This window comes from Dermacentor andersoni, chromosome 5 (genome assembly GCF_023375885.2).
Source record: "Dermacentor andersoni chromosome 5, qqDerAnde1_hic_scaffold, whole genome shotgun sequence".
Classification (NCBI taxonomy): domain Eukaryota; kingdom Metazoa; phylum Arthropoda; class Arachnida; order Ixodida; family Ixodidae; genus Dermacentor; species Dermacentor andersoni.
Genome location: NC_092818.1, coordinates 190,708,703 through 190,736,172, shown reverse-complemented (window position 1 = coordinate 190,736,172; position 27,470 = coordinate 190,708,703). Strand labels below are relative to the sequence as shown.

Sequence of the window (27,470 nt, the reverse complement as noted above, 5' to 3'; positions counted from 1 at the left end):
TTTATAAGCAGGTTACTATTCTTAGTCTTCTGGAGACATTGTGTGAGTGAGACAAGAGAGTATCTTCCTGCTCCTAAACAGTGGTCAGCAGTGGGTAGGGGTGATCCTGTGGGCAACACAAAGCTGTTACGAATACAAACCTATTGGTCCTGTAAGTGACAAATGGCTACTACCTACAGGACCCTATTGGTCCCAGTAGAAACACATTGGCCGTGTAAGTGCAAATACGTGCCATCTGTAGGTATCAGTACAGATATATATATACACAAACAGGTGTCATCTATTGGACCCTATTAATGCCAGTAGAACTTAAATAAACCTTGTAGAGCTCTGATAAGTTACCCATAAAATTCATAGAACTGCTCTATTGGATCAATAGATAATGGCGTATTTGCTAGCAAACATACCATATATTAGATGACACATTCTGCCCCTATTGTTCCAGGTACATTTCAGGACGGCAGGCCAACATGTCTGTAAGGCTGTTGTTGCAGTTATACTCTTTTCGCTATCGGATTGTGGTCAAGCTGAGCAGTGAAAATTTGTAGTGCTTGTAAGTTTTATAGCAGTGTTCTTGTTCATAACTTTGGTGCTTGGAAAACATATGTTAGAGAAGTTGGTCATTCTCACGCTGTTACTGTTCGAGAAACAGTGACAGTGCAGTACACTCCTATTCATAAAGGAATGTGCTTGCTGACATTAAGCAATGCCATCCAGCTAAATGTAACCTCATGGTCTTTACAGTGAACAGGCTCAGTGGCAATGAGTCAAGTTTTACTGGCATCGAGTCAGAGTCTTCAAGCATCATCAGCAGCAGTGATCTTCCCAACGAAAGGTAATCGAACAGTGTACATTTTAAAGGCTCTCTCATAATAGCCAGCAGGCACCTCTCTTTTAGGGAAGCTCTCTTTAAATTTTTTTTAATACAATCAGTACACAGCACTTGTATGGGCTCAAGGTTCCCTGATGCATTTCTGGATGAATGCGCATTTAAGTGCCAACACCTGAAGTTTCTCATTGATGTCTAAGTACATTGCAAAGCTTTCGTCTGGTGTAGCAGCAACATAGAGAGCTGGTCCAGTTGGTGCTTGCTTAATTGAAAAAGAAAGAAACATGGGGGCACGAATTGAGGCAATGGATTGGACCATTGGACTGCCTTGCACAGTCGGTGTGCTTTAGCTTACTCGCACACATGCATCCATTGCTTCCTCGCGATGCATAACCATTTCATAATTTCCTGCTGGGCCATTGAGAGGTTGGCTTTCTGCGAAATTTGTTGCCTTGCAGTTGTACCCACCACGTTTATTGCAAATTTGAGAGGTTGACTTTTCTGTAAAACTAAGTCGCTTGGCAGTTGGCCCGCCGGATTTATTAAAATGAAGCTTCATTTCCTACTCTCCCGTGTTTGGCACATCTGCTGCTGCTGGGTCAGCCAGTAACTCAGTGGGTATATTTGTGAAAAAGAGAAGTTTAATACAGTATTAACTACGCACTAAAATGTCAGAGGCCAGCAATTGACTCATTTAGTATGACATGACTAAATACATGAAAACAGAGTCCCCACAAGGTATAAACAGAAATGGACACGCGACAGAAGCTTCGTATGTTGCACACAAACAAATGTTTGAAGCATAGTCCACAAAGAAAACAGATGCGGGCACAAACAAGGCGTTGTATGACATATGTTACATATACGAGCAAAAAGGGGAACCAAAGTGCCCAATTTTTGTTATTCACAACCATATTAAGCCAGAAGATAACGAAGTGCACCAAATGCTAGTTCCAGTAAACAGGCTTATATATAGTTTCCATGTATGCTGACTGACGAAATAGTGTGAATAAGGAGCTCTGTTCTGCATAAAAAAAATAAATATATTTTGGACTACAGTACTCTCTCGTTATAACAAAGTCAGAGGGACAGCGAAAAAATTTGTCATAAATGGTAATTCGATATTAGCGACCACTCTAGAAAAGCTGAAGCAATTGAGCTTTAATTGCACCACAACATCACAAGGAAGTCAAAGTACAATGTATTCAGTGAAGCAAAACTTTATTCAGATGCAAAAAAGCCAGTGAGCTTTGGCTGTTTCAAGTTCTTAGCGGGCGTGAGCAACTCCTGCTCCAATTTGACCTAGCATTGCACGAGGCCATGGTCCCTCCCCATGCATTCAACCTTATTTCACAGCAGGCATAGGTACTCCCGCGTCTGCACCATAGTTGACACTTCATGTGGTTCTTTGTCTGCTGGCTCTTCATCCGCTGGCTCTTCATCCTCGTCGGGGCCACCAGCAGTGTCAATTATCCCCACATCCGTCGCTGGGGCGACCACGAGGGCAACAGCGTCAGCCAATGCGAATGTCTCGAAGTCGCCTTCTACCTCTTGGCCAGCAATTTTGAACAGCCTCGTACAGATCGCTGCAAGTCCGGTCATTGTCACAGCCTTTTCCACTTCTTTTATCAGCAGAAATTTCTGCTCCAATGTCAGACACTCACCCGGAGACTAACGAAGCCATTTATCACTGTAAACCACAAAAGTACATGCGAGGCACGCTTAACGAAGCACTCCGAATAACACACAATCACATGGCCTGCAGCAAGGATCTGAACGCACGCGCCGTCGGTGCCAAAGTGACTGAATGGGGCGGGCGATGAAGAAGACAGAAACTTCAAAAATGTCGCCAGGGCATATTGCTTTCCTCGTCAGTGTGCGCTGGTGATGGCGACAGTTGCAACGCGGGCTTGGCAGCGGCTTCACGTATAGAGGAAGAAAGGTGATTGGAGTTGTGGAGCAAGAAGCAATTACCGCGGAAGGACACCTGTTGATGGAAGGTTGTGCTTGGGAGGGCAGGCCGGAAGAGGGCAGCTTTAGAGGAGCAGCGACGTAGCAACTGGCAGCGAGAGGCGAGGAGTTGACATGAAGGCGAGTGAGAGGAGTGACTGGCGTCCAAACGACTTGCAGACTGGATAGCGAATGATGAGGGGAAGGCAGTGGCCACTTTTATATGCGTAGTGCGTGCCAATGGACGCGCCACTGGTGGTGGCCTTGCGCAGGACACTCAGCAAAGGAGCAAGCCACGCGCCATAGTTTTCTCTGTTGTTGATCGTGCCTCTTTGTCTTATTCGTGCTTTCAGTGCAAAATAAGCAACACCCTTTGCAAGTGCCGGGTGGCCAAAGCTTCAAGGAATGTCGAAGAAGAATTGTTGCACGGTGGGGGAGCTCAAATACCGGCAAAAACGTGCTGGCGATATGGTTCTAATCATTCCCCGCAAGGCCTCATCAGCGGGAGCAGTGGTAGCAATGGATGGATCCTGGCCATTTGGCTGGAAATTTCTTGTTCTCATCCTCTCCTTTGTCGTGTCACTGTTTTTTCCACTCGGTCATATTTAGATGGGTAAGTGACGAAGTTCGTCTGCAGTGCAGCATGCAGTTTAAAGGCTGAATGCCGTTTGCCTCTTCTTTACCGCATTGCACTAGGTAGGCAGCACGACTGCATGAGCGCATTGTGTTTTGTAGAACTGAAATTGTTGGTTTTATCCGTCCCGCTATATCCTCACACCAGCTGTCACGCACTTTATGTTTTTGCATCTATTTTATGCTTTTCTTCCCACATGTTGAACTGTCGCTAGTTGCTTCATGCATAACTGTTGATTTTTTTAGGTGCAAGGTTTTCACCCTTCTTCATTTGTGAAAGGTCTAAATCACGCTGTGTCTTATTGGAATGACACCAAGCAAGTGCTTCTTTAACAGCTTCATTCTCTTTTTCCGCCCGAGGGCATCTTAGATATTGTGCTATTTTGGGAAATATGTTTAGAAAATAGATAGTTCAGGACGAAAATTGCTAATAGTTGCTGCATATTGTATTTTTGTTCCATTTTCGCTGAAAAGTTCGCGTCACGTTTGGGTAGTCATCACACCTCAATGCTGTCGGAGCAGGGTTACCACGCTAAGCGATTTGTTTTTTTCACGACGTAGTCCCTTTTTGCATGTGAATTTTGTACTCAACTGAATTCTTTCTTACTATGCTTACGCTGCAGAGGACTAAACCCGGCCTTGCCGCCAGCGCCCATCTATTTTGACTGGCAATGCTCTGCCTTTAAATATATCATGTGGCATCTCTTTCTAGTGAGATTAAAAAAAAAGTACTGAAAAGTTCGTCAGACTTTAGCTTTGTACGTTTCCAAGCAGCTCCCTTAGGGAATTTAAAATTGCAAAAACTGCTGCTGGAATGGCAGTTCATCGCAGAATTGCACCTGCGGTACACATGCTCTTATTAACGTGTACGTTTGGTGACTTCATTGACTAGTGATTTCATCACGTTTTCATCAATAAATTCGCAATTACTCTTCTTGAGGCGACTTTGACTGCACTTATTCGGCGATGTCACATGTATTCATCGGCTGAAAGATCACAATGGCATGTGCAGACATCGCACTGTGCGGATTTGTTTGAGATATAACTCTGCAGTAACGATGGGCTTATTATTGAGGTACAGAAGCAGCATTGCGGCAAGGGTAGAATTATATAATCGAAACATTGCATTACTCAACGAAATTTAGCGACTAGTTAACATGAGCTCCACTTCGTGTAAATGGGGTTCGAGGAACTTGTCTGCGGGACGCACCTGGCACGTATGTGGACCGGGTTGTCCCAAACACATGTAACACCGTGTTCATGCCTGCTCCCACAGAGGCCAGCGTCTTCTCTACAGCTGTCAACGTAGAAAAAGCAATCTGGCACCTGAAGAAAGGAGAAATCGCAGGCGCAAACTTCAGCCATCCTTGCTGCAAAGGGTTGTCATCTGCTACTGCTGCCGAGTGTACTGTTAGAAGCGCCTGCTAGGTGGCTTTCAGTGACGCCTCTATAGGCGGTGCACTATGCGTATAGGAAAGGCTGTGCGGAGGTCATGTAAGACTACAAGAGTATCGTGCTTTTCTCGTGTTGCAAAGTGCCGCAAATGCCGTGGCTCGAGTCTGAGGTGTTTGTAATGCTCAAAAAACGATTAGCTGCTCATTGTGGGTATGCAGCGTGATCGTGAAAATTGAATGGTTTTGCAGTAGGCGCTTTGCATGATCACTAGGCAATTTTTTCCCGAGGTGTGCAGTGGTGAAGTTTGCAAAACAAGAGTTTTTCGGAGCACCATTGTCGACGCTGTGCTGGTGGTGGTGGTGGTGGTGGTGGTGGTGGTGGTGAATTGTAGCAACAGGCGGGTTTAGCCTGGCGATCAAGGCCGGCAATTGCTCCGGCCACTGTGCTAATTCTATGGCTCGAGTGTTGGTGTTCGCGCACTGTTGCGTCCGCGCCACTGACAAATGTCTAGGAACAAAATTCAGTGACCCTACCACGCATTTAGACCGTTTGTCAAAAGTCAGATGGTGCGAATTGAGTATTACCGGCTGGAGAAAATTGACGGGGAAACACCAGCTTGTGTTGACCCGCCATGTTGACAGCCTGGCCCGCCGCTGGAGACGCTCGGATTTTTCCTGTTTTCGGCAAGTTATCGTTGGTTTGCACCGTCAAAACTGCAACCAAACTAGAGGCGGTGTTTCAATACAGGCCGATTATGGCGAGCGCTGAGCAAATTTCTAGACCGGCTTCCCCAAAGTTGCCTTCCTGATTTGTTCACGTAGCTCATTGCATCGAACATGGTGCTTATAATCTGAGGGACACTTCTTTTGTGCTTTTCGGCACGTTTCAGCACCAGAAGTGCTCTTTAGAGCGGTAAAACTTTGCTCATTGAGCACACCCCGTGGAATACTACGGTGCAAGTCTGCCCGTGGTCTTTTGGCCACTTTTCAGCATCCAAGAGACCACGGTTTTCTGGCATCGCAAAGTGTCAGGAAATCTGTATTTTCGTGTGGATTCTATCACGGGAAACACCAGCTATGCGACTGCAACTGAGATTAAGGATTTGGCTGCGCTGCATCATGGAATTTGACTGCCTCCGTTCGCTGTGCAGTAAACAGCTGGGAGTACTTGGCATTCGCTTGGTACCTGTTACTAGGTGCTCATCGGTTGGCGATTTTCTGGCCTGTTTTGTGCCTGCATGAGACTAATCCATCGGTGGTATTAATTTGACACTTCACGCACAAAAGAGTCACCACTGCTCGGTGGCGGCGATGCAATGCGCTTGCCACTTCGCTCTAACCGGGTCAAGCTCTTTGTGTGCTTCAAGTTATGCGGCTTAAAATGCATACGTTTGGGTCGGGACCAGAAGAAATTTCGAATGAAGCGATATTTCGAGTAAAGCGATTTCATTATAACGAGGGATTACTGTGTTTGATTTCTGAATCAAAACTAGATTATCGCACAAGCGGCAACCACTGAGTGCCATAGAAATTGTGAAAGTAGTCTCAACTAGCTTTACAATTATATGACATTCGAATGTGTTAAGAGACGTGCAGCAGATATTGGTGGCAAACCCAGCCTGGAGCTATAAGCACAGGCGGCAGAGAAGTACGACACAGCGCTACCACCAACCACAGCCTACCTAAATCTTCAGACGCCATAAAGGTCTTGTGGACGACAACAGCTGCATCTCAAGAGCTAGTTGAATGTCAGAATTGTGGCTGTTTTTGCTTGTTGGTTTGACATCACGAAAAATCATAGCATAGAAAAACACAAATGGACAAAAGGAAAAAAGAAACAACAACAACACTGACGACAGATGAGTTGGCCTTTCATGACGAACGTGCTCCTCAGCTCATTGTGTAGAAGTGCAACGAAGGGGCACACACACGAGAGAAGTCACATGTCATTAAAGCTTCAGTTGAAAGAATAGCGCTTAGTGTGTCGTCCCTTCTCATGCTAGTATTTTCTTCACGCTGCTACACAATGAATGTATTCCACCTTGCCCAGTTCACCATTCCCGCTACTCAGTAGCACAAGAGCAAGTGTCCTTAGGGGGGGAAGTCCGAATACAAAAACGAGGAAAGTGCCCAAGATAGCTAGTCGCTTTAAACCGGGAGTGTGAGTCAAATAAATCAATTCGTAAAGAATGATGCGCTTGACGACGTATATTTGTAGTGGTGAGGATATTTATAGATAGCGTAATCGTAGCAGTAGTTCGCCGACGTGATAATTAATATGTGTGTATGCTGTTCTTTGTTGAGCCATGTCGGTCATAGTTTCAGGGACACTGACATAATTTCAGTGAAACTGAAGTGTGCAGGACGTCTCGACAAAAACCTGCTTCTGTGGTAAAGCCTATTTGACGTATCCGAGCGTTGATGTGTGAACGAGGGGAACACATATGCTGGTGCATGCTACCAGAAGCAACGCCAACTCAAGGCAATTACAAATGCGTGTCATCTGCGGTGACACGGCTCCAAAACAGCTCAAAATATGCCGATTTCCATGCAACGAAATGGTGATGGCATCTGTTACCGCTTGTTTCGCTGTGTTTTGCCCTAGTGGTGACTGATGGCAGATGACGCCGCCATCTGTCACCGTGCGGCCTGTTTCTCCTTGTTTTCCCGTATTGGTTACAGATATGACCTAACCGTTCAGTTGCAGTAACATCACAAGCTTCAGCGTGTGACCAGACTAGGCTTTCATCCCTTGATATTGAGAATCAATCTCCGGAAGACTGTCTGAACACGCCAAAATTTTACTGCTGAAGTCAGATAAAGCGTAGTGAAATCTACAGCACCATTAGCGAACGTGGAGCGGCAGAAGCATGCGCAGGAGGTTGCTGTCAGATATAGCAGAACAGGTCATTGACCTGCGCGATGGCCATTTTCGGTCAGGCGTAATGTGCACGAGCTGGCAGCAGGGTGCCCCCTTCAAGGGAGCACGCTGCTGCCAGGCACCTCAGAATGGGTACCGAGGACCGATGCGGGGACATGAGCTGAGCTTTTGCGTTCATCCTGGAGTGAAGACGCTGCAGAGTAGAGTGAGAGTGGTATCTCCTGTTCGTGCATATATCCGCCGTTGTGCCAATAGTATTTTCGTAGGCTTTCGTTTTCTTAACAAACGACTGTTGCTGTGTTTGTTTTCTCCATGCTAATGTATCAGCCATTGCATTTGCTATTCCTACTGCACTTATGCTATTTATGTCTGTACCCAGATAACCATTTATATTCCATAGATGTCCAGAGAACATGATGTTTTAGACGTTGCACACATCCTATAGATATCTGTATTTATCCAAACAAAATTACTAATACATACCATAGATACTCTATAAGTTCCATGCAGATCACGTTGCCATAACAATGTAAGGATATTGCAGCTGGACATATGTGACTTGCAATAGATGCTCTGTTTTAGGCACGTAGAACTCTATGGAACACCTAGTGGATATTTTCCAGTTCACGCTAGCCAGCAATATATACTTGCAGGTGCCACAACAGATGTACTACTTAAGGACAAATTAAATATAATGGTCGTACAAGACGCTATGTGGCAAAACGTCCACACACAAAGGTCAGATACGTCACATGCACAGGTTAGTACACACGTCCAGGGTAGGAAGCACAATATGTACTTTCTTCTGGACCTCCCGCCTTGCACACTGAGCATATTCAGCTAACAAAAGTTTTAAAGGTAAACTGTATCAAAATATAGGCAGAGTAGATGTACACATACAAGATGCAGACATGATAGTTTCTAATGATAATTTTGAATGAATGAGAGAACATAATTCTGTCGTAGGGAAACTGGAAGAACCGGTCTGTGCGAAAGGGGGGGAGGGAACTGTTCATGTATGGTTACAACATGACAAAATACACGACAAAGGGGGTGGCAACTGGCCAATCACAGGCCATGCTTTTTTGTGCTGCAAACACCGGGAGCAATAGCGGACGGTAGAAACATGTCATGGTACCCATATTTTGGATGCCACTCCTTTCCTGGCCCCCATAGGACTACATAGGACCAAGAACTTTCCACTTAAACTTCTCATAATCAAGCGCAGTTATGAAGTGCTCATTTTGTGAGAAAGTTCTTACACCTTAGAGGAGCTCGCAAAACAAAGCAAGAGGCATTTCAAACCAGATATATATTTCAAACGCAGATATTGCGGCAGTAGCAATACCTTCAATGCTAACCCCATTGGAATGCTAATTGACAAGCACTTCAAATGCGTTTCATTTATTGCAACAGTGACCAATAATGCAGGCATTTTGTCATCATCTGGCCAGTGCACACTGCACCAAGCTTTGCAAAAATATCAACATTAAGACTGCATATTTGGGAAAATATCAGTGGGCAGCACAAAATGATAATGACACCCTAGGAGCAAAGGGACACGTAGCATGCGATTTAGAGGCACCAAAAGGTTACCTAAACCTCAACAATCACTGCAGATTTACGATATTTTATTATTCGCAAAGCATGGTACTACACGTATACACAGCGCGTTGTTAAAAAATTCTTCGATCTTGTTTTTCAAAAGTGCGTGTCATTGAAGCAGGCATTGAGCATGTACTAGGCCGATACATATTTTTGTTGATGATGAATTCTACTGAAATCCGCACGGGGGCATTAACACAGGAAATGAATACTATTGACAGAGCAGCGGAAACGTTGGCTATGTCAGATGACAACAAACTAGCTAGGGAAATTTAGTGCACTGGGCGTCAAGCATGCAATACTCACCGATGAGAAAAGTCATGTAAAAATATTTAAAAAGTTGAAGTTTTGCCCAAAAGGCAAATTACGTTGATAGCAATAGCCAAGTAAGGTTCATAGATTTATTTGCCACACAAATTGTGGTAAACATTCACTTACTGATTAAATTAACGAGCATATAGTCACGCCTGCGCAGACAAACATCAACAGACCTCACTCGATGACCTCGAACACTTGTTGTCACAACTCGGCCGTGGTGGCAGAGTGGCAGAGCGCAGGCAGAGTGGAGTGAACGCTCCGTGCTGCTTCTCGCTTCGACGCATCTCTGAGAGTTTACGCGACCTTCAACACTAGGCGCGCTGGAAGACAGCACAAATAAAGCCACTAGGCATCTCGGCTCGCCCCTAAACTTTGCACCCGCCACAGATTATCTCCGAGATGTGGCGCGGAAGGCACGTATGCAGTGAGCCGCGCGCACAGTCTGCGCAGCCACGGCCGGATGAGAGCAGATGCACGCTCACCTCTGCCCTTCCCTTGCGCGAGCTTTATCCCGCGACTTCCAACATTGGGCGCGCGGGAAGACGGCGCACATCAAGTCACCCGCCTTCTCGGCTCACCCCCTCGCGCTTTCCCTCGCACCCACAGCATTCGGGGAACGATGGGATCTTATCTGACCTGGACTGTATACGGAACATCACGGTGATGGCGACGACAGGTCGGCAAAAGTTCGCCTGGAGAGTTCCCATAATTACCACGATAAAAAGAAAACTGGAGGACGCTTAAGCTTCGCCTTTAAGAGTGGAACCCGGTAGCATTCAAACATCCCTGACTGCTTCTCACGCTTCCCGGCAACTGCAGCTTATGTAACCGTATTGTTTACCGGGAAACGCTGGCGGCAAACGCTACGCACGAAGGCGAGCAGAAACGCGGCCTCTTGCGTGGGCCGCGATGCGGCGGACGCGAGCTCCACCTGCAGGTGTTGCAAGGAACTGGGCACGCCGCTTGGTGGCCTCCGAGATTTGCGCGCGCCGGTGCCCACGTATATCGGACGCCTTGGCCGTTATATGAATGGTAGAAACGCTGGAAAAGGGGTTTGAGTTTCCGCGTAACAGGATTATGCTTTCTCGTATATTCTAATTACAATCAGACGCTATTATGTCAGTAGGTTTATGTATCGTACTTTACGATTTTTCTGACGCATTTTACTTTGAGAAATTAAATTCAGTAACTTTGCGCTACGTGGAGGGCTTGCGTGGTTGGGTATGCGTCGTTCGGAATGATTTTTGCCGAAACAATGGTCGACGTGGGACGCTGACGCCGGATTTTCAGCGACACGAGGCCCTTAACGTTATCGCGTTAAATACCACTTGATGCTCACAGATACGAGCACGTTCCGTTATCTCACGCTGATGCTTCTTGAAAACGGTACACGTATTACCATGAGAAACAAAACCGAACGCACACTTGCAAACACAACGATCGTCATTTCGGTACAATTCAATGGAAGCTCGGCGGATGGGCCTGGTGCACTGGATCGAGTTTTGAGCGCACCGTGCTGCAACCTGGGGCCGGGCGACGAAATTGGCTGGGTAGTACCACATCCGGACTAAAGCGCGCTCGCCTCTAGTCCGGCCGTGGTCGTACAAGTCGCAGCTCTTCGCATTGAGTTACGCTGTCATCGGGCATAGTCGGTCTCGCTGCTTCATATTGTCACGTGGTGGTGACGTTGAAGAACACAGTAGCAATACTGTGAACGACAAAACTAAATTTTATTGGGCGAACCTGTGCCCACAAAACAGGCTGCACTTATAGCACAACGATAGCGGCGAACACAGTCGGCGATCGTCGAAAATCTGATCAGCGGGTCAAGCGCGTCGGCTTTTATACAGCAGTCGTTGAATGTTCAAGACTAATCGTTGGGACCCGCGTGCCTTCTACAAAGTTCTACACCATTCGCGTCAGGCGATGAAATCGGATAACACAAGGTTCGGCGACAACAGACAGCGGATAGAAGCGTCGATAACTTTCCAGAAACTTCGGATACATGCCGGCGTGTCCCGCGCTGTGCGATAACACTTGTTAGGCGGCGAAACGTGGTCTCCCGATAAGTACACGCGTCAATATGTGTGTTCAAGCTACACTTCCTTTTACTGCGATAGCAATGATATGGACACCCCGGGCAAATTTCTATGTCGGCGTCGGCGTCGCCGTGATGTTCCGTATAAAGACCAAGTGCGAGAACATCGCGGCTATGTGCCGTGTGCTGTAGTTGTTAGAGAAAGCTTGCGAGATATGAGCCGAAAAATATGGTGGTTTGATGCGGCGGCGTCTTGTATCGCGCACAAGGGAGGAAGGTGGGGAGGGTGTGAGCCGTGTTCTCACACGCACAAGGTGGAGGGAGGATCGATGATATGTGCGCGTGATTGGGGTGGGGGAGGGGGCAAGGGAGCGCGTTAGTGCACATCTCTTCTGCTCCGGCTGCTGCGGCTTAGCGCGGCCGCGCGTTTACAATCTTGGAGGTAATCTTTGCGGCAGGTTCGAAGGCTAGTTCGACTCGCGATTGATGATGGCTTCGTGTGCACTGTGTTATCGCGTGCCTAGTTCGCATTGAAGCAAGAGGCAGCAAGAAGGGGAATTCGCTCGCCGCTGCGGCCGCTCTTCACGCCATCGTTCTGACAGTGAGTATGCGCCGTCATCAAGTGATACGTGTTCGTATTTGCCTGTGCGCGCGTAACAACGTGCTTGTTAATTTAGTTAGTAAGCGAATGTTTGCAGCAGTTTACGCAGCTGAATTAACGAATAACATTACTTCGTATAACTGTCTAATAATTGGCTATCGCAATCAATGCTCCACCTTGCTGGGGAAAGTACGATTTGTTTTTTTTTTACTATGCTAGAAAAGGCAACTTCGTTCGCTGACAATGCGCTGTGTCTCACCTCATCCCGAGTGCGCCCTGTGCTTCGCTTAACCATGCAAAAAGCTGCACTGTAAAATAATTTACACCCTTAAATTAAAGAAGGGTGTAAATGTGTCTATAACTCCACCCTTAGGGTGTCAGTGTCCCCCCTTAGTGTGTAAGAAGCCAACAAACACTGACACTAAGGACAACATAGGGGAAATTACTTGTGCTTAATAAATGAAATAAAGAAACGATAAATTAATAGAAATTAAACCCACAACCTTCGCGAAATGCGAAGGTTGTGGGTTCGGTTCTTACCTGCGGCAAGTTTTTTCATCCACTTTAATTTCCATTAATTTATCGTTTCCTTATTTCATTTATTAAGCACAAGTAATTTCCCCTATGTTGTCCTTGGTGTCAGTGTTTGTTGGCTTCTTATGATATGACTAATAAAAATCGGGCCCCTCGGTTAACCCCCTTTCTTCTCGTTTACACCCTAAGGGTGTGAGTCAGACATATTTACACTCTTTTTCACTTTTAACGGTTAAAATATTTTACTGTGCACATGTGCAGCACCAAAGCAGTCGAGTCTCGAAAACCATTGGTAGTGTTGATATTCTTTTTGTTTCAGAACTGCCACGCGCAGGAATTTACAGGATCTAAAGGAATTTTGATGGTGAAGCGGCACATCTAAACATCGGAAGTTTATAGAACGGTACAAACTTTTGCAGAACACGTTGCTGAGAGGACAAAAAGAAAATTGACTGACGTGGTAGAACTAGACAGCCAGTTACGTCATGAAGTTTCGTGATTTATCCGATGGTCAATGCTGGGAAATGTGCGTTCGCCGCATAAGCATGTTTGTGTCCGGTAGTTCAACGCGCCAGCGCTGAAACGCACCAGAACTGGTCAGACGCAGTAACCGTGTTTGCGCTATATATCAGCTTATTTATTCTTTCATTAGTTTTATTAGTTGATTGTCATCATTGTTCAGGGGCTACAGTTCTAAGTTTATGCGTGTCAAGCGAATCGACGCACATTGCAATAGTCTGCTGTTGCAGCTTGACATCATGTGATTGGAATGGTACATGCTCGAAAATGACAGCGCAGCGAAACTGCGTCCAAAATTTCTCGTATATAGTATGCGCATTCGGCACAGCACTATGCTATCTTCTTGGAGAAAGGCATCCTACAGCGCTTCCCATGCACGAACTTCCCCAAAATTCCCGCTGCAGCGGAGCTCAGATGAGCGGATGTACCGCGGTGCCTTGCATTTTCCAGAAGGACCTCGCGTTTTGTGCTACCCGAAACCGCTAAACGCGGCACGGAGGGCGTTGTTGAGGGCGTTGTTGCAATCAACCGTTGGCACCTTCGGTAGAAAAGTTCTCCTCTACGCAGACTTCTGTGGAAGCTCATTCGATTTCAAGCCGTTCGAATTATTTTAAACCATCTAACGGTCGCGGCATGTCTCATCAGTCTCTGTTCTCTATCACGAGCTCTTGAGAGAGGGAACCGTAGACCGTTACTTTCACTCTCCCGTGGTTGGAAAATAGCGTCGGCGCGCAGGGGTCCCTTCCACTTCACGGAAAGCGGAAAGTAAAAAACTAGCAGCGAGCAAGGCGTATTGTGCGCTCATCGTGTTTTTGTTTGCTTGCCGTCGCGAACTAAGAGACGTAACTGAGTGCTAAGCTAACCGCCGTGATGGCTTAGCGGTTATGGTGTTGCGTTGCTAAGCGGGAGGTTGCGGGCTCAAATCCCGGCCACGGCGGTCTCATTTCGATAGGGGCAAAATGCAGAAACGCCCGTGTACCACGCATTGGGTGCACGCTAAAGAATTCCAGGTGGTCAAAATTAATCCAGGTTTCCTCAATAAGGCGTGCCTCATACCGTATAGACTCGTGTAAGGGCCGCACTTTTTTTTCACAATTTTGGTGAGGTGCTGCCCTTACACGGGACCGAACCTTTTCATCAAAATGGTGCCAGCACAGCCTTGACTTGTGCGCACTCTGGATCCCCGGATGTGCCATTGCATCAAAGGTTAACGCGCAGCTCTCTCCATCTAGTAGCTGAATGCAGACGTATGCAGCGAGCGAAAATTTGCCGATGCGCGCGGCATCGGGGTAGCGAACACGATTGCTTCTTCGTTGAAATTCTTTTTCCAAATTTTGGGCTGCCATGTTGGGGGCGCGGCCCTTACACGGGTCTATACGGTAATCAGGTCGAGATTTTTGCACGGAAAACCGCAGAATTTAAATGTTCTAGTGTAATTCTCTGGCTGCTTCGATGAGCGCTGCCCAACGACTGATGAAGGAAACTAATTTTGGTGGACTGCGTCCGCATGTGACGTTAACAAAAACATGTTATAAAATGTTCTTATGGATAAGAAGTGTGCGCCAAACGTTTCTTTCTTAATATTAGCTCATACTCTATAGAGTAGCTTCTCGTTCGTTTTCCTTTCTTCTCTTTCGTTTCCCATTCGCTTCTTTTTATTCTCACCAACATTATTGCTGCATAAAAGCCTGCAGATGATGAAAATTCGTATTGTGAAGTCGCTACGTTTGACGCTAACCTGGTATGCATTATATGCATCGTATGTAAAGGACCTGTGTAACGAAGGATTCCGTGTGTACCGGCCTAATTCCTATCTGTATTGTGAACGCCTTTTTATCGAAGATCACTACAACGAATTTGCCTTGACAACGAAGGAATTTAGGCGTTACCAAGGGCTGTTTTGTTGCTCTATGACGAGCGCGCATAGTGGCGCCGCCACTTCGGTGCGTAGCCGCCGCAGAGCGGCGGTGCACATCTATAGGAAGTGCCATCGTGCTGGAGGGTCCGGACAACGCAATAGCTGTGGTGAGTCTCGAAGAGCTGTATGCGTGCGATTGAAGCCAGATACTCTTCGACCACGAAACTGGGAAAGAGAGCCAAAGAAAGCTATTCACTTTAATAGCTTTGGCATTCAATTTATTGTCTGTTTTGAAGTAGCTTAGCGTGCAAAGAAGAACCTGTTGCAAGCCATGCTGAATATTGTGTTCCAAACGGAATTGCTTGTACGGAAATCGAAAGCAAGTTTGGAGCCAGGCGACAGTGTGCCGCGTGCACTTCACGTCAGGCAGCGATGTTAAAATTCATCAGCGTTCACTTTCTCATGAGCAGCCTTTGTCTGTTCCCAAGACGCTAGGAGGTCCCCCTTCAGTCACGTGCTATAAAGTCCTCCCCCTGTGTGCATTTATGCGGAAGAAAACGGGGTAAAAATACACGCGCAGATGCCACAGCTCTCAGTAAGTGTGGAACGCAGAAGGTTGCATTAAACGCCAAGTACCGTTGTTGTGCGATAGCGCAGTGGTTAGCACCACAAAATTTAATTGTCTTGCATTGTGGTAATATTGAGAATAAATTCGGGGAAAAAAGGCAGTAATTTCTAGCGATTTTTAAAATCTTTAATCTCTCATTTCCAAACACACCTGTATTGTTTTCAAAAATTTTGTGGATAGATTTGGCACCGGTTAATCTACTTATTTGTCACTCACTGAGATGAAAACAAAGTATGTTTGTAGAGTTGAAGTAATTAAGGACATGTGACTTGTCAGAGTAGACAGGGCTTCCATTTCGCCATGTGGTTATCGCTGTATCTTGCATTCTTTATTTCTTCTTTTGCTCCAGTGTCTTTATTTTATTTGACATCCGGGAGCGCTGAGCAGTGTACACGTGCGGTATGACGGCAAAGCCGGCTGCTCCCCGAAATGAGATCTGTGATGGTTGTCGTATCATCCAGCTATAGGATAGGCGAGCTGACCTGTCAGACTCGGAAATCAGAAACGGAAAGCACTATACAGGCATGTCGGAAGGAGGCAGGATGGTTCGGTGGAATGCCCTTCACAAAAAGGCTGCGCGCTGCTGCGCGGACGTTATGAAGTAACGAGAACGAGAAAGAACGTCGATGGCGGAGAGAGCTATTGGGACGTCCAGTGCCGGCTGTGATTTGTCCCGTCCCGTTCGCTTGAACGATCCAGATGGCTTCGTTTCTGTAGCCGAAGCAATAAGGTTTTATTTGATTTGGACACATTTTTGCTTCGGACCGACGAAATGAAAGATTCGACAGTTCCGACATTCCAGCGTACGCGTATAGTCGCTCATCTATGAGGCAAAACAAAAAAGCTCTAGTTGATATGGAAGAGCCTTGATACGTTGTACTGTGCGCATTAGCTTCGTTTTTTTTTTAAATTTTCTTTATTGCTGCCCAGTCTCGCGTTGCAGTACACGACTGTTATTTCGTGACGGTATAGACCTTTCAGTTTCGTGGCACGGTTGGCGCCGCCGGAACTCTTGGGTGGTGCAAGGAACGCATCCCGTTAACAGCTGCAAGCAATGCCCGAGGACACGACACGTGCGCCGCAGCCGGAGTTACGCAAAGGCGGCAGCCCACGGGCCAATCAGAAGCTTGACTAGACGACGACAACAGAAACCTATCGCGAAACGATATCGAATAGGCGTTTTTCTCTCATTATCTTCCTGCACGGGAAATCTTGCCCATTGTGTTTGGCCGTGCTCTTTAGACTTCGACAAATATCTCGGAAGGACCAAGGTGGATACTAATTTCCTTGCTCCCCGACACCTTTCTTTCCTTTATTTTTTCCCTCGTCACTCTGGGCTCCGACTTTTGCTAGTGTGCTGCTCGTTACTTCTTAGACTTCAGCTATACCCGCCCCGATGCCGTCAGGACGCTGTTAATTTACCTACTTTCAGCACTTATTAGTATGATGACAAGGGGATTATACAAAGCAACAGTGTGTCGTGGCGCGACTTAACAATTCAGTGGTAAAAGGTGCATAACCAGACCCGAGTGATTTGTTCTCCGGATGCGTCATTGTTACCAGAAATCTCTGCGTCGCAATACTTCGCGGGAGCAGCTTGATGCGCCCTGAGCGCCGAAGCCTCTATAGCTTCGCCTCGGTTATATACGTGCTGCGACGCAGTAAGGAGGCGGGGAAATGAAAAGGCGCACGTACCTGACTTCATTGGGGCGGATTTGTGAGGGAAAAGGGAGAGATTTTGTCTGCTCAAGTTCTGGTATTTATAGACATGCGGTATGCCGAGATTGGTGGGAGAAATGGCGTGTTCACTAGGTCGCCCACTCATCCATACGCTCAGTAGCTCCATGACTGACTCATTCTTACGTACTCACTGGCTCCAGCATACACTCGCTATTTCTCCCACTCGCACGTTTGCTTATTCTCTCGACACGCACGCTGTCTCCTTCTTATTCGCTCTCTCGGTCACGTACGAACTCGCTCACAGTGTGCTTTAAATGCACTCGTGTTATACCATAAATACTGGTCCTCTCACAAAAAGTGTGTAATGGAATGAGAGTGGTTGTAGTGCAGCAAATATATTCAAAGGAAGGAAACGGGAGGATCGAGAAACGAGGGCTGAGGTGGTATCGATCAGAGTCTTCTCAGCGAGATTAAACCCGTCCGCCTACCCTGTCTTTAATTCGTGCTCATGAATTTCGCAGCCATCGCCGTGACAACGGGAGACTTCCTCCAAACGTGCGACAGCTGCTGACGAGCCAAGCTTTCATTAACTTGACGGTTTTCTTTCTCTCTCTCTTTTGCGTCCCTTGTCGCGAGACTCGTCCCTTCCCTGGCCTTCCATCTGTGCACGTCCCCAAACTCTTGAGTAATCTGCAATGAGAAGCACCGTTCCTGTCCGACATTAAATGCGCGGGTTCTCTAAAATGAAGTTTCGTGCCCATCCCAGTTGTTCATTGCGCTTTGCGCTGGTGTTGAAGGCGCAGCAGCATCTGCGGGTCAAAATTCCTGCCACCGGAGCCTTAGTACCTTAGTCGCCATTTCTAGAGTCCCCAGATCTCAAGCAGCCCCCCCCCCCCCCCTCCACTCCCACCCACTTCACGCGAATTCTTATGGTGATTTGCTTAAGATTTGAAGGCCTGCAAGTTTTCTCGGCAAACGCCGGTATTCTCGTAGCTTTTGAACCGCACCAAGGGCTTCATGAAAGGGCGTACGAGCAGAGTCTTGACGTGGCTCCCTGTTTCTTGATTACTGGCACTGCGTGCGTCTGCTAGCCCACATATATAGAGTGAGTGACAATAGGGCAAATATTTACGAGGAATATTTACGAGGAAAATGTGTGAAGTGATGCTCAGCCGTCATCGTTCGGGTCGTCATCGTTTTTCTTCCTCTTTCTTTTTTTTCAAGAGTCGGCGTGTGGGATTCGTGTGAAGTTTGATACTTGTGGGCGTCTCGTCCACACGCAGCACTATTCCTGTGTTGTCATGCTTTAGAAAAAGCCACGACCCTCTCTAAGTGTACTTGCGTGGTATGTGTCCGTAACATCAGCGCTCTTTGTTATCGTGGACTGTTTTAAATTCCGCACTGTGATATATATATATATATATATATATATATATATATATATATATATATATATATATATATATATATATATATATATATATATATATATATATATATATATATATAGAGAGAGAGAGAGAGAGAGAGAGAGAGAGAGAGCTGTAACGTGTAATTTGATGATGGAACATATCGATATAATACTCGCAGTTTTAGTCAAGTGAGTGCTTACGCGCTTAGCACTTATACTACCGTCACTGAGATGAAACGCGTAACTCTGCAACAGTGTGCACTTTGGTGCCCTACGCGTTAACCACTGCTTTATCATGCAACATTCGCGCTTGGTATAATTCATGACAGTTTTTGCGCTCCAGACGGACTTTGAGAGTGGTGGTGTCTGTGCATATATTTAGGAGGCCGTAACAGTCAATATATACTTTATATTGAGCAGAGGAGTTGTTCTTGAGAAGATGGCGGCCGCAAGAACAGGAAATCGGGCGAATTTTAGGTTGAGTTCATGGAGTGCAAAGCCACAAGGACAACGTTGAAGTTCGGCGAATTCTATCTAAGCTGCCCTTGTGCTGCCCGTAATCATGGAGATTACAGCGTATGCTGTTAGAGCCTACTGGCTGTCGCAGTCAGTGCAGTTTGGCGCTAGAGGAATCACCCAAGCCGGCAGACTTGATTTTTTTTTTTTTCGAGAGTGTTTCTTGCTTCAGAAAGCCTGAGAGCGGTTCGCTGTTGCAATGTAACTGTTAGATGTTTTGAAGCTTAGAGTCTTGTGGTCTGATGTAATGAGGTTCTCAGCTAGCCATATTTTGGGATCGTGTGGCGTTCATTATAGTAGAGAGTTTGTTGAACAACCTCATCCCTTTTTCGCTCATCGCCGTCGGTAACAGTGCGCAACGTGGATTACACATTATCCATTGGCTGCTCGGCCGATAGTTACATATTACCTTCGTACAGTTTCGCCGATTAGCGCGCAGCAGAGAATCGCGCCAAGTTTGTAATTCCCTTTGTATTCCAGACGATCCCCCCTTATTGATCTTTGTTGGTCGGTGGCGATAAGCCACACGGAGCCGAGGGCGATGCGGAATTGTCCAGAGCTTCATTCGGAACTACTTCCGCAATCCCGCTTGCGACACTGTTCTGTTTCCTGCGGATTGCGGAAGTTTCCTGGCCCTGGGGGAAATAGCGTTGGACGAGAAGAAAGAAACTTCAGCCTCCGTGGAAAGTGTACTTGGACAAATAGTTCTGGTCCGCTGGTTCGGAAGGCAAGAACACAAATGAAATCAGGTGTGTTACGCAGATAATCAGGTGTGTGTGCGGGAGGAAGATGTTTACTGCTCCTAACACCTTCCGGGTCTCTCTTCAAGAGTGCACGCACGGCTTGGCGGCTGAGTTACAATGCTTTGTCCAACGGTGAATGAGTCTCTCTCTTTTGGGGTGGCTATATTGATATAGGAAGTACTGCTTACATCATTGCATTCTTTCTTTTTTTTTTCGTTTTTAAGGTAGTATAGTTCGCGGTGTGGGCTAACAAGACAGTTGAGTTTCTTGTAAGTTGAGTATGGCCTTTGAAGACATGCAGTGCGTTTATATATCAGCCTTGTAGATATTATAGTCGTAACGCGCATTTCATTTCTTGAGTCTGTTCACTTTTTTGTGCACTATACCAAAGTGACGGGCGTCTTGCGCGCTTCTGTGGTGGAATAGGCAGGTGGGCAGAAAGAAAGCTGAGAGGCATAGATATAAAAGCACGTTACGATTAAGCAGTCTTGTTTTTGGCTGCACTCTTTACGGGACATCGAAAACGTCAGATTATACGAGGACGAGTTAGAAAATATCTGCCCCTATATTTTATTAGCCAAAATAAGGTACATATACAGTAACTACAAATATACGTACTATTCTACGTACATTAAGCTGTTTTTCCACATAATCGTCACACCAGTTCAGACATTTGTCCCATCGTAGTGCTAAATTTGAGATGCCCCTGTGGTAGAATTCGCGTTCGCAGCCTCTACGAACGCTCATTGTCATGCAAGTCTTCACGGCCTTTTCGCCTCACACTTCTCAAAGCGAAACACCTTTCCGCCCGCAGGGGCCTCTGCGTCAGCAGATGTTTGGTGTGTTGTGACACCACGTACCAGAGCACGCGAGGGTTGGACCCTTCCGCGTCTAACCATGCGCGGCCTAGACGTGTCTGGGGAAACGGGGATCCTTGGGGTTGAGCCAGTGCCGGGTGTTCGGACCTTTAAGGTACCACGGGAGGCAACATACCTCTTTGGCCTCTGCTTCACATAGACGGCACCCCCGAGCTGGCCCACTCAGGGAAAATCGGTAGTTGCGTTTTCCTGTACTTCTCTCCAATCTTCGTCTTTCCCTCTCACTTTCTCCCTTTCCTGTCCTCTACTTACTTGTGTATCACTTCCGGTTTTCCAGACAGGGAGGTTTAACCTTGTGTAACATGACCAACCTAGGTTATTCATATTGGGTTATAGTGGGTGTGTACCGCTGGCATGATCAGAACTGAATATCTCAAGTCCTGTCGCGTCCCCTATAGTTGGGCTCCGTGGAGGGCGACTGGCATGGTACGCCGCGACCGGGCATCCAGCGCCTCAGCGGAGCTGATGGATACATCGTCAAGTGCACCGGCGTTCCAGACGTCGAAGGATCGGCGTAGCTCTCAGGAGCACGCCAAAAAAGACAAACTGCGCGTCACGCGGCCTGGAAAGTCCCTGGTGGGTTAACCTAGTTTTTTCTCTCAGACACACAGCACAAAGCACTTTCACTATGGATACACAAATATTATATCGGAATGTCAGGGGACTTCGCCTAATCTCGATGATGTTAAAGAATACCTACATAAACATAATCCAAAGTTGCTGTGTGTTCAAGAGACACATCTAAAACACACACAAACTTTCTTCGTCAATACGCCATCTTCCGAAAAGACCGTGACGAAGCTAACGCCTCGTGCGGCGGTGCAGCAATCCTTGCAGATAAGCCTGTAGCTTGTCACCATGTAGCCTTACAGACACCCCTTGGTAGGGGTTCTTTTCAATAAGTTCGGTTACTGTTTGATCCATATATATACCTCCCCCCCCACCCCCCCAACTATCATCTCACACAAACAGATTTCTATAACCTCATAGGTCAACTTCCGGAACCCTACATACTCGTGGGTGATTTTAACGCGCATAACACGTGGAGAGACTCACGATGCGATGTAAGAGGCCGACTCATTGAAAATTTTGTTCTTACATCTGGTGCCTGCCTGTTTAATAAGAAGGAGCCGACCTGTTATAGCATCCAACTCAATTTGTATTCATCTATAGATCTAGCAATTGGCTCTGCTTCTCTTCTGCCTCATCTGAAATGGAATGTCATCAATAATCATTTTGGAAGTGACCACATCCCTGTAACATTAAACTTAATAACGCAGCATGACAACCCTCCCCATGTTCCTATTTGGAAATTAGCATCGGCTGACTGGGAACATTTTAAAGAATCGACTTATGTACCACGAGATTTTATAAACGATTTTAGTATATATCACGCTGTCGCACATTTTACCGCTTTTATTATTGATATAGCCGAAAAGTTTATCCCACACACGAATAGTGGTTCACTTAAAATACATGTTCCCTGGCGGAACGAGGATAGTATAGAGGTGCGAAAGAGGAAGAATAAGGCATGAGGCGCATTGCGTAGATCGCCATATGCAGAAAATCTCATTAAATTTAAAAACATCCACAGGCAAGGCGGACACGGCGTCAGACAAAGAGAGTAAGCTGGGTGAGGTTCCTCTCGGGTATAAATTCCTACACACAGGAGGCAAAAGTGTGGAATGGCTTAAGAAAGCTAAAAGAGCAGCAAATCCATCCGTAGCCTGTGGTGAAAGACCAAGAAAATACTTTGCAAGACCAGGCAGACTCTTTTGGGGGATACTTTGAGCGTGTGTCAAGCTCAATCCAATATTCACAATCCTTCCTTAAATACAAATAAATAGAAGTATGTAAGCCTGTCGTACGTAAATGCCGACAAAACAAACCATGTAACGACCTTTGGGTATTGCCAAGTTAAGAGCTGCCTTGATCGCATGCAGGAGGTCAGCACCGGGTCCTGACAGATTCATGTATGACATGACAAAAAAACTTACACACTGACACACAAGTTACACTACTCGCGATTTTCAACACTATTCGGGCTACGGGTACCTTCTATCTGCTTGAAAAGACGCGATTGCGATCCCTGTTTTGAAGCAGGGTAAAAACCTCGGTGGCAAGTTACTGCCCGATAGCTCTAACAAGTTGCCTTTGTAAGCTATTTGAAAAAATGATTAAACGGTGACTCTTACATTTACTTGAACTGAACAACATGCTTGGTCCCTATCAGTGTCGCTTCAGAGAAGGGCGGTCCACAACCGATCATCTTGTGCGCATTGAAGGATATATTCGTGACAACGTTTTACACAAACAGTTTTTCTTGTTCATATTCCTCGATATGGAGAAGGAGTAGGACACAACGTGGCGCTACGGAATCTTGAGAGACTTGTAGGGAATGGGCACCCGTGGCAATATGCTAAACCTGATAGAAAGCTATTTGTCCATTGGTACCTTCCGCGTCAAAATCGGCAATGTATTGTCACATCCATTTATACAGGAAACTGGCGTACCCCAGGGAGGCGTGCTCAGCTGCACACTCTTTGTTGTTAAGATGACCACATTCCGTGCTTCATTACCACCGGCCATTTTTTATCCCGTCTACGTGAACGACATTAAAATAGGTTTAAAATCATGTAACCTCGCGTTGTGCGAGAGCCAGGAACAGCAGGGCTTGAACAAGGTGTCCAAGAGGGCAGACAAAAACGGATTTAAAATCAACCCCCACCGAAGTACTTGTGTTCTTCCTACAAGAAAGGAGTCCTCGTTCTAGATACTTGTGTAGAGCCGTGTGGAACACAAATACCTGCCAACAAACAGCATAAATTTCTAGATATTCTACTTGACTCCAGGCTTACTTTGATTCCACACATAAAATATCTTAAGGCAAGATGTCTAAAAAAAGAATGAACTTATTGAAAATTCTATCCCACACAACATCGGATAGCGACAGGGAGTGTTTAATGAATCTTTACAAGAGCCTAAATTGGACTATGGTGCCGTCGTATATAACTCTGCTGCTCCGAGTGCGCTAAAGATGCTAGATCCCGTCCACCATCTAGGTATCCGCTTAGCCACTGGCGCTTTCAGAACAAACCCTATTGAAAGCTTATGCGTACAATCAAATGAGTGGTCATTCCATCTGCAGAGAACATACATCAGCCTCACATATTTTATCAAAATACAGCCTAATCATGAATATCCATGTTCTAATACCGTTAACGATATGACGGGTGCTACACTTTTCCATAATAGTCCCTCTGTAAGACATCCTTTCTTGCTGCGTGTGAGGGAGCTTAGCGGTGAAATGCATGTCCCCCTCCTCGAACATCGCTTAATGCATCCAACCAACCTTTTACCTCCTTGGGAGAGACAGGGGGTAGAATGGGACATATCTTTTCTAGAAGTTACAAAGCACGCACGAAGTTACAACGCTGGCATGGCGCTCTTTGGCCATACCTGGCCCTTTCGCCACTAAACAGCACACATTCATTCATTTATTCAGGCACCTTTCCCCATACGTGGGCTGCATTTTCCTGTTGATTTCGATGGGCATTCGCCCCTTCTCCCATAGAAGACGAATCACACTTCGTTGCCCGTACGTCGTGAACGTGTGAAGCACAACCGCCATGTCTTCAACAACTGACAGCAGCGCCGTGCCGCGGAGCTACCGGCAGATAAGGCCGGGCCGGTCCAAGAGAGGTCCACCGCTGGTAATGGATATGTTGACTTCGCATTTACAGCCGTAATTTGGCTTTAAAAAAAAGAAAGGAAAATAGGAGCAAGAACTTTCTGATTCGTCCTCATTTAAGTCGACCTTACATTTAGACGACCAATAAACGCGTCCGCTCTGTATGCGTTCATTTTAGAGACGCCGTAGCAACGAGGTTATCTGGTTAGCTCTTGTTAGGCGATACTGCGCATATACTTAGATATGAAGAAATATTAGTGATATATATGTCATCGCCGTTCTGAGATCTCTGTCGAGACGGGCACTTCCTTTGCTTATACTCTCCTTTGCCTTTGCTCTTTCCGAGCTTCCTTCTATTGCGACAACGCGCACCGGTAGCGGCTTTCACTTGAGGAGACGCGCTGTATTGGGGGCGCTCTCAGTGGTTCAACTCCCACGGGAATCAGGTTTCATGGTGCAGTGCGCGTCTCCTCTTGGACGATGAATTTAATCTCGGCGGTCGCCTGAAATCCGTCCCGCGAAGGCAGTGGACGTCATCAGCGACGTGGGCACCGAATCGTGCCAAAGGATTAGAGCTGCCGCGACTGAGAGCGGATTCGCCCCGTGACGTGCTCCTCATATGCGTCAGAACTGACAGCGCAAAAGATAGCGAAAAGGAGAGCTTCCTCTGCGGGAGGAAAGGAGCGAGAAGGGAATGCAGACAGACTTGCGAGAACAGCGCTCTTCCGGCGCTTCTATGCCTTCTTGTTCTTCTTTTTTTATTTTCTCCCTCTTAATGAAATCTTTTTAGAGTTTGAAGGATGTCATCACTTCGTTGTCTGTGCGTGTATGTCTGCGGGTACCTCAGCGCCCGCCCTGCCGAGTCTGCCTTGAATAATAAGGGCAGGCCAGCATCAGAGGAAAGCTAAAACCGTGCAGCGTCGTGCAAGCTGTGGCGGGCGACTGAGCAGCAAGGGCCGCTTTCACTTGCAGGGCTGCTTGATCGGCGCCTTGTCCCATTGTCTAATCCCGTGCTCACGTGCGGAACTGCTCGTGAATTCGACATATTAAACGCATAAGTGGCTTAAGAGTTGGCTGCACAGTTTTCGGGGGACAGCGCAAGCAAGCATGCTGGAGCCTTAGTCAGCCGTCGCACTCCTTTTACCAGCTGGGGCAACCTCTCGGTCATTGACGTCGTCGCGCAGAGCATGCGTGGACGCTTGCTGTTGGAGAGCAGAAGCAGCGTTGTCGCGGTTGGCACGGACGCTTCAGCGCAGTAAACGAATAACTGCAGAATTGGTGGGAAGATGCCTGTGAAACTACGGTTGCACACCGTGGCAGCTGCGCAGCTGCAGGGTTTACGTGCGGTGGCCCCCCTTAATGTAATCCTCTAAAAAAAAAAAAAAGAATAATAGAAATCTGAGCGCCATATCGCTCTAGAAAAGTGCAGCGTCGGCCTGCACCGTTGGTGCGCCAGTGCGATTTTCTTCCGCTTGGCTTAGCATATACTTAATACTCAACACCTCTCACTTGGTGTGGATACCGATTTCGGTGCACCTAGGGGTGCCAGAACTTCGCACGTGCAAATGGAAGGTGGAACGCGATCGCTTTATCACTCGCTGGCTCCGGTAAGAGCTGTACGCGCCACTATACCGTGGTATGGGGCCACGTATATGTATTGCACTATCGCACTCCTGACCCTCCCGCTCGCGACGTCCTTACCCGCCGTGGTTGCTCAGTGGCTATGGTGTTGGGCTGCTGAACACGAGGTCGCGGTATCAAATCCCGGCCACGGCGGCCGCATTTCGATGGGGGCGCAATGCGAGAACACCCGTGTACTTAGATTTAGGTGCACGTTAAAGAACCTCAGGTGGTCGAAATTTCCGGAGTCCTCCACTACGGCGTGCCTCATTATCAGAAAGTGGTTTTGGCACGTAAAACCCCACAATTAAATTTTTTTTTCGCGACGTCCTTGGAACACTTATACCTATATATGATAAGTTTTAATTTGGTTATTATTCACTAAAAGCGATTTTAAAACTGTCTGCTTCTTGGGTAGTGCACGGTAGTCGGTATTCTTCATTGCTTGGGCACAAGAACCTGTCTTGCGACTCAACGGCCATCACCGCGTTATTGCCGTGCGGCAACGTCGTAATCGCGTTTCCTAAAACAGTGACGAAATTAATGGGTTGATTTTTATTAATTAGCGGAGTGAATGTCGCCATTTCGGCTGCCATTAAGATTAATGTCCTTTCGAAGGAATCCGAAAATCTGAAAAGAGACTTAGTTGCACTCTCTGCACTAGAATTATATTGTAAATAATCGTTTTAACTACTACTACTACTACTACTACTACTACTACTACTACTACTACTACTACTACTACTACTACTACTACTACTACTAACTATTACTAATGATATTAAACACAGGCAACGCAACCGTGTTTCAGGTTACACACAGAGTAGGCAACCCCGCTGTTTTCGAGAGTGCGAGGGCATGAACGCCCAAAATGGAATAGATTTCTAAGCGACTATTTACGAAGTGGCACTTTTATTTGCTGCGACAATTAACTGGACTGCTTTGTATCTGTTGGTAGAATCTGCATTCTCGTAAGGTTGCGCTCTTATGAACGCCTGTCGTAATAGAAACGTATGCCTGGTGGTACATACATGAAAAGCGCAACCCGTTTAGACCATTGCATAAAAATGTCGCACCCTTTTATGGTTGAAACAGGAGTAGAATACAGTGCGTGGTCGTGGAGGTCAAGTGAAGTTTAAAGTC

At 46.6% G+C, this 27,470-nt stretch overlaps 1 protein-coding gene across 3 annotated transcripts in view; it reads left to right on the top strand.

Annotated features, from left to right (window-relative positions):
- Positions 1-27,470, top strand: part of LOC126532320 (uncharacterized) — a 559,184-nt gene that overhangs the window by 149,265 nt on the left and 382,449 nt on the right. For all 3 annotated transcript variants that reach the window (XM_055071431.2, XM_050180012.3, XM_055071432.2), the window contains one exon: positions 745-835. In XM_055071431.2, coding sequence (XP_054927406.1) covers positions 745-835 — 91 coding nt within the window. The remainder of the gene's footprint in view (positions 1-744; positions 836-27,470) is intronic.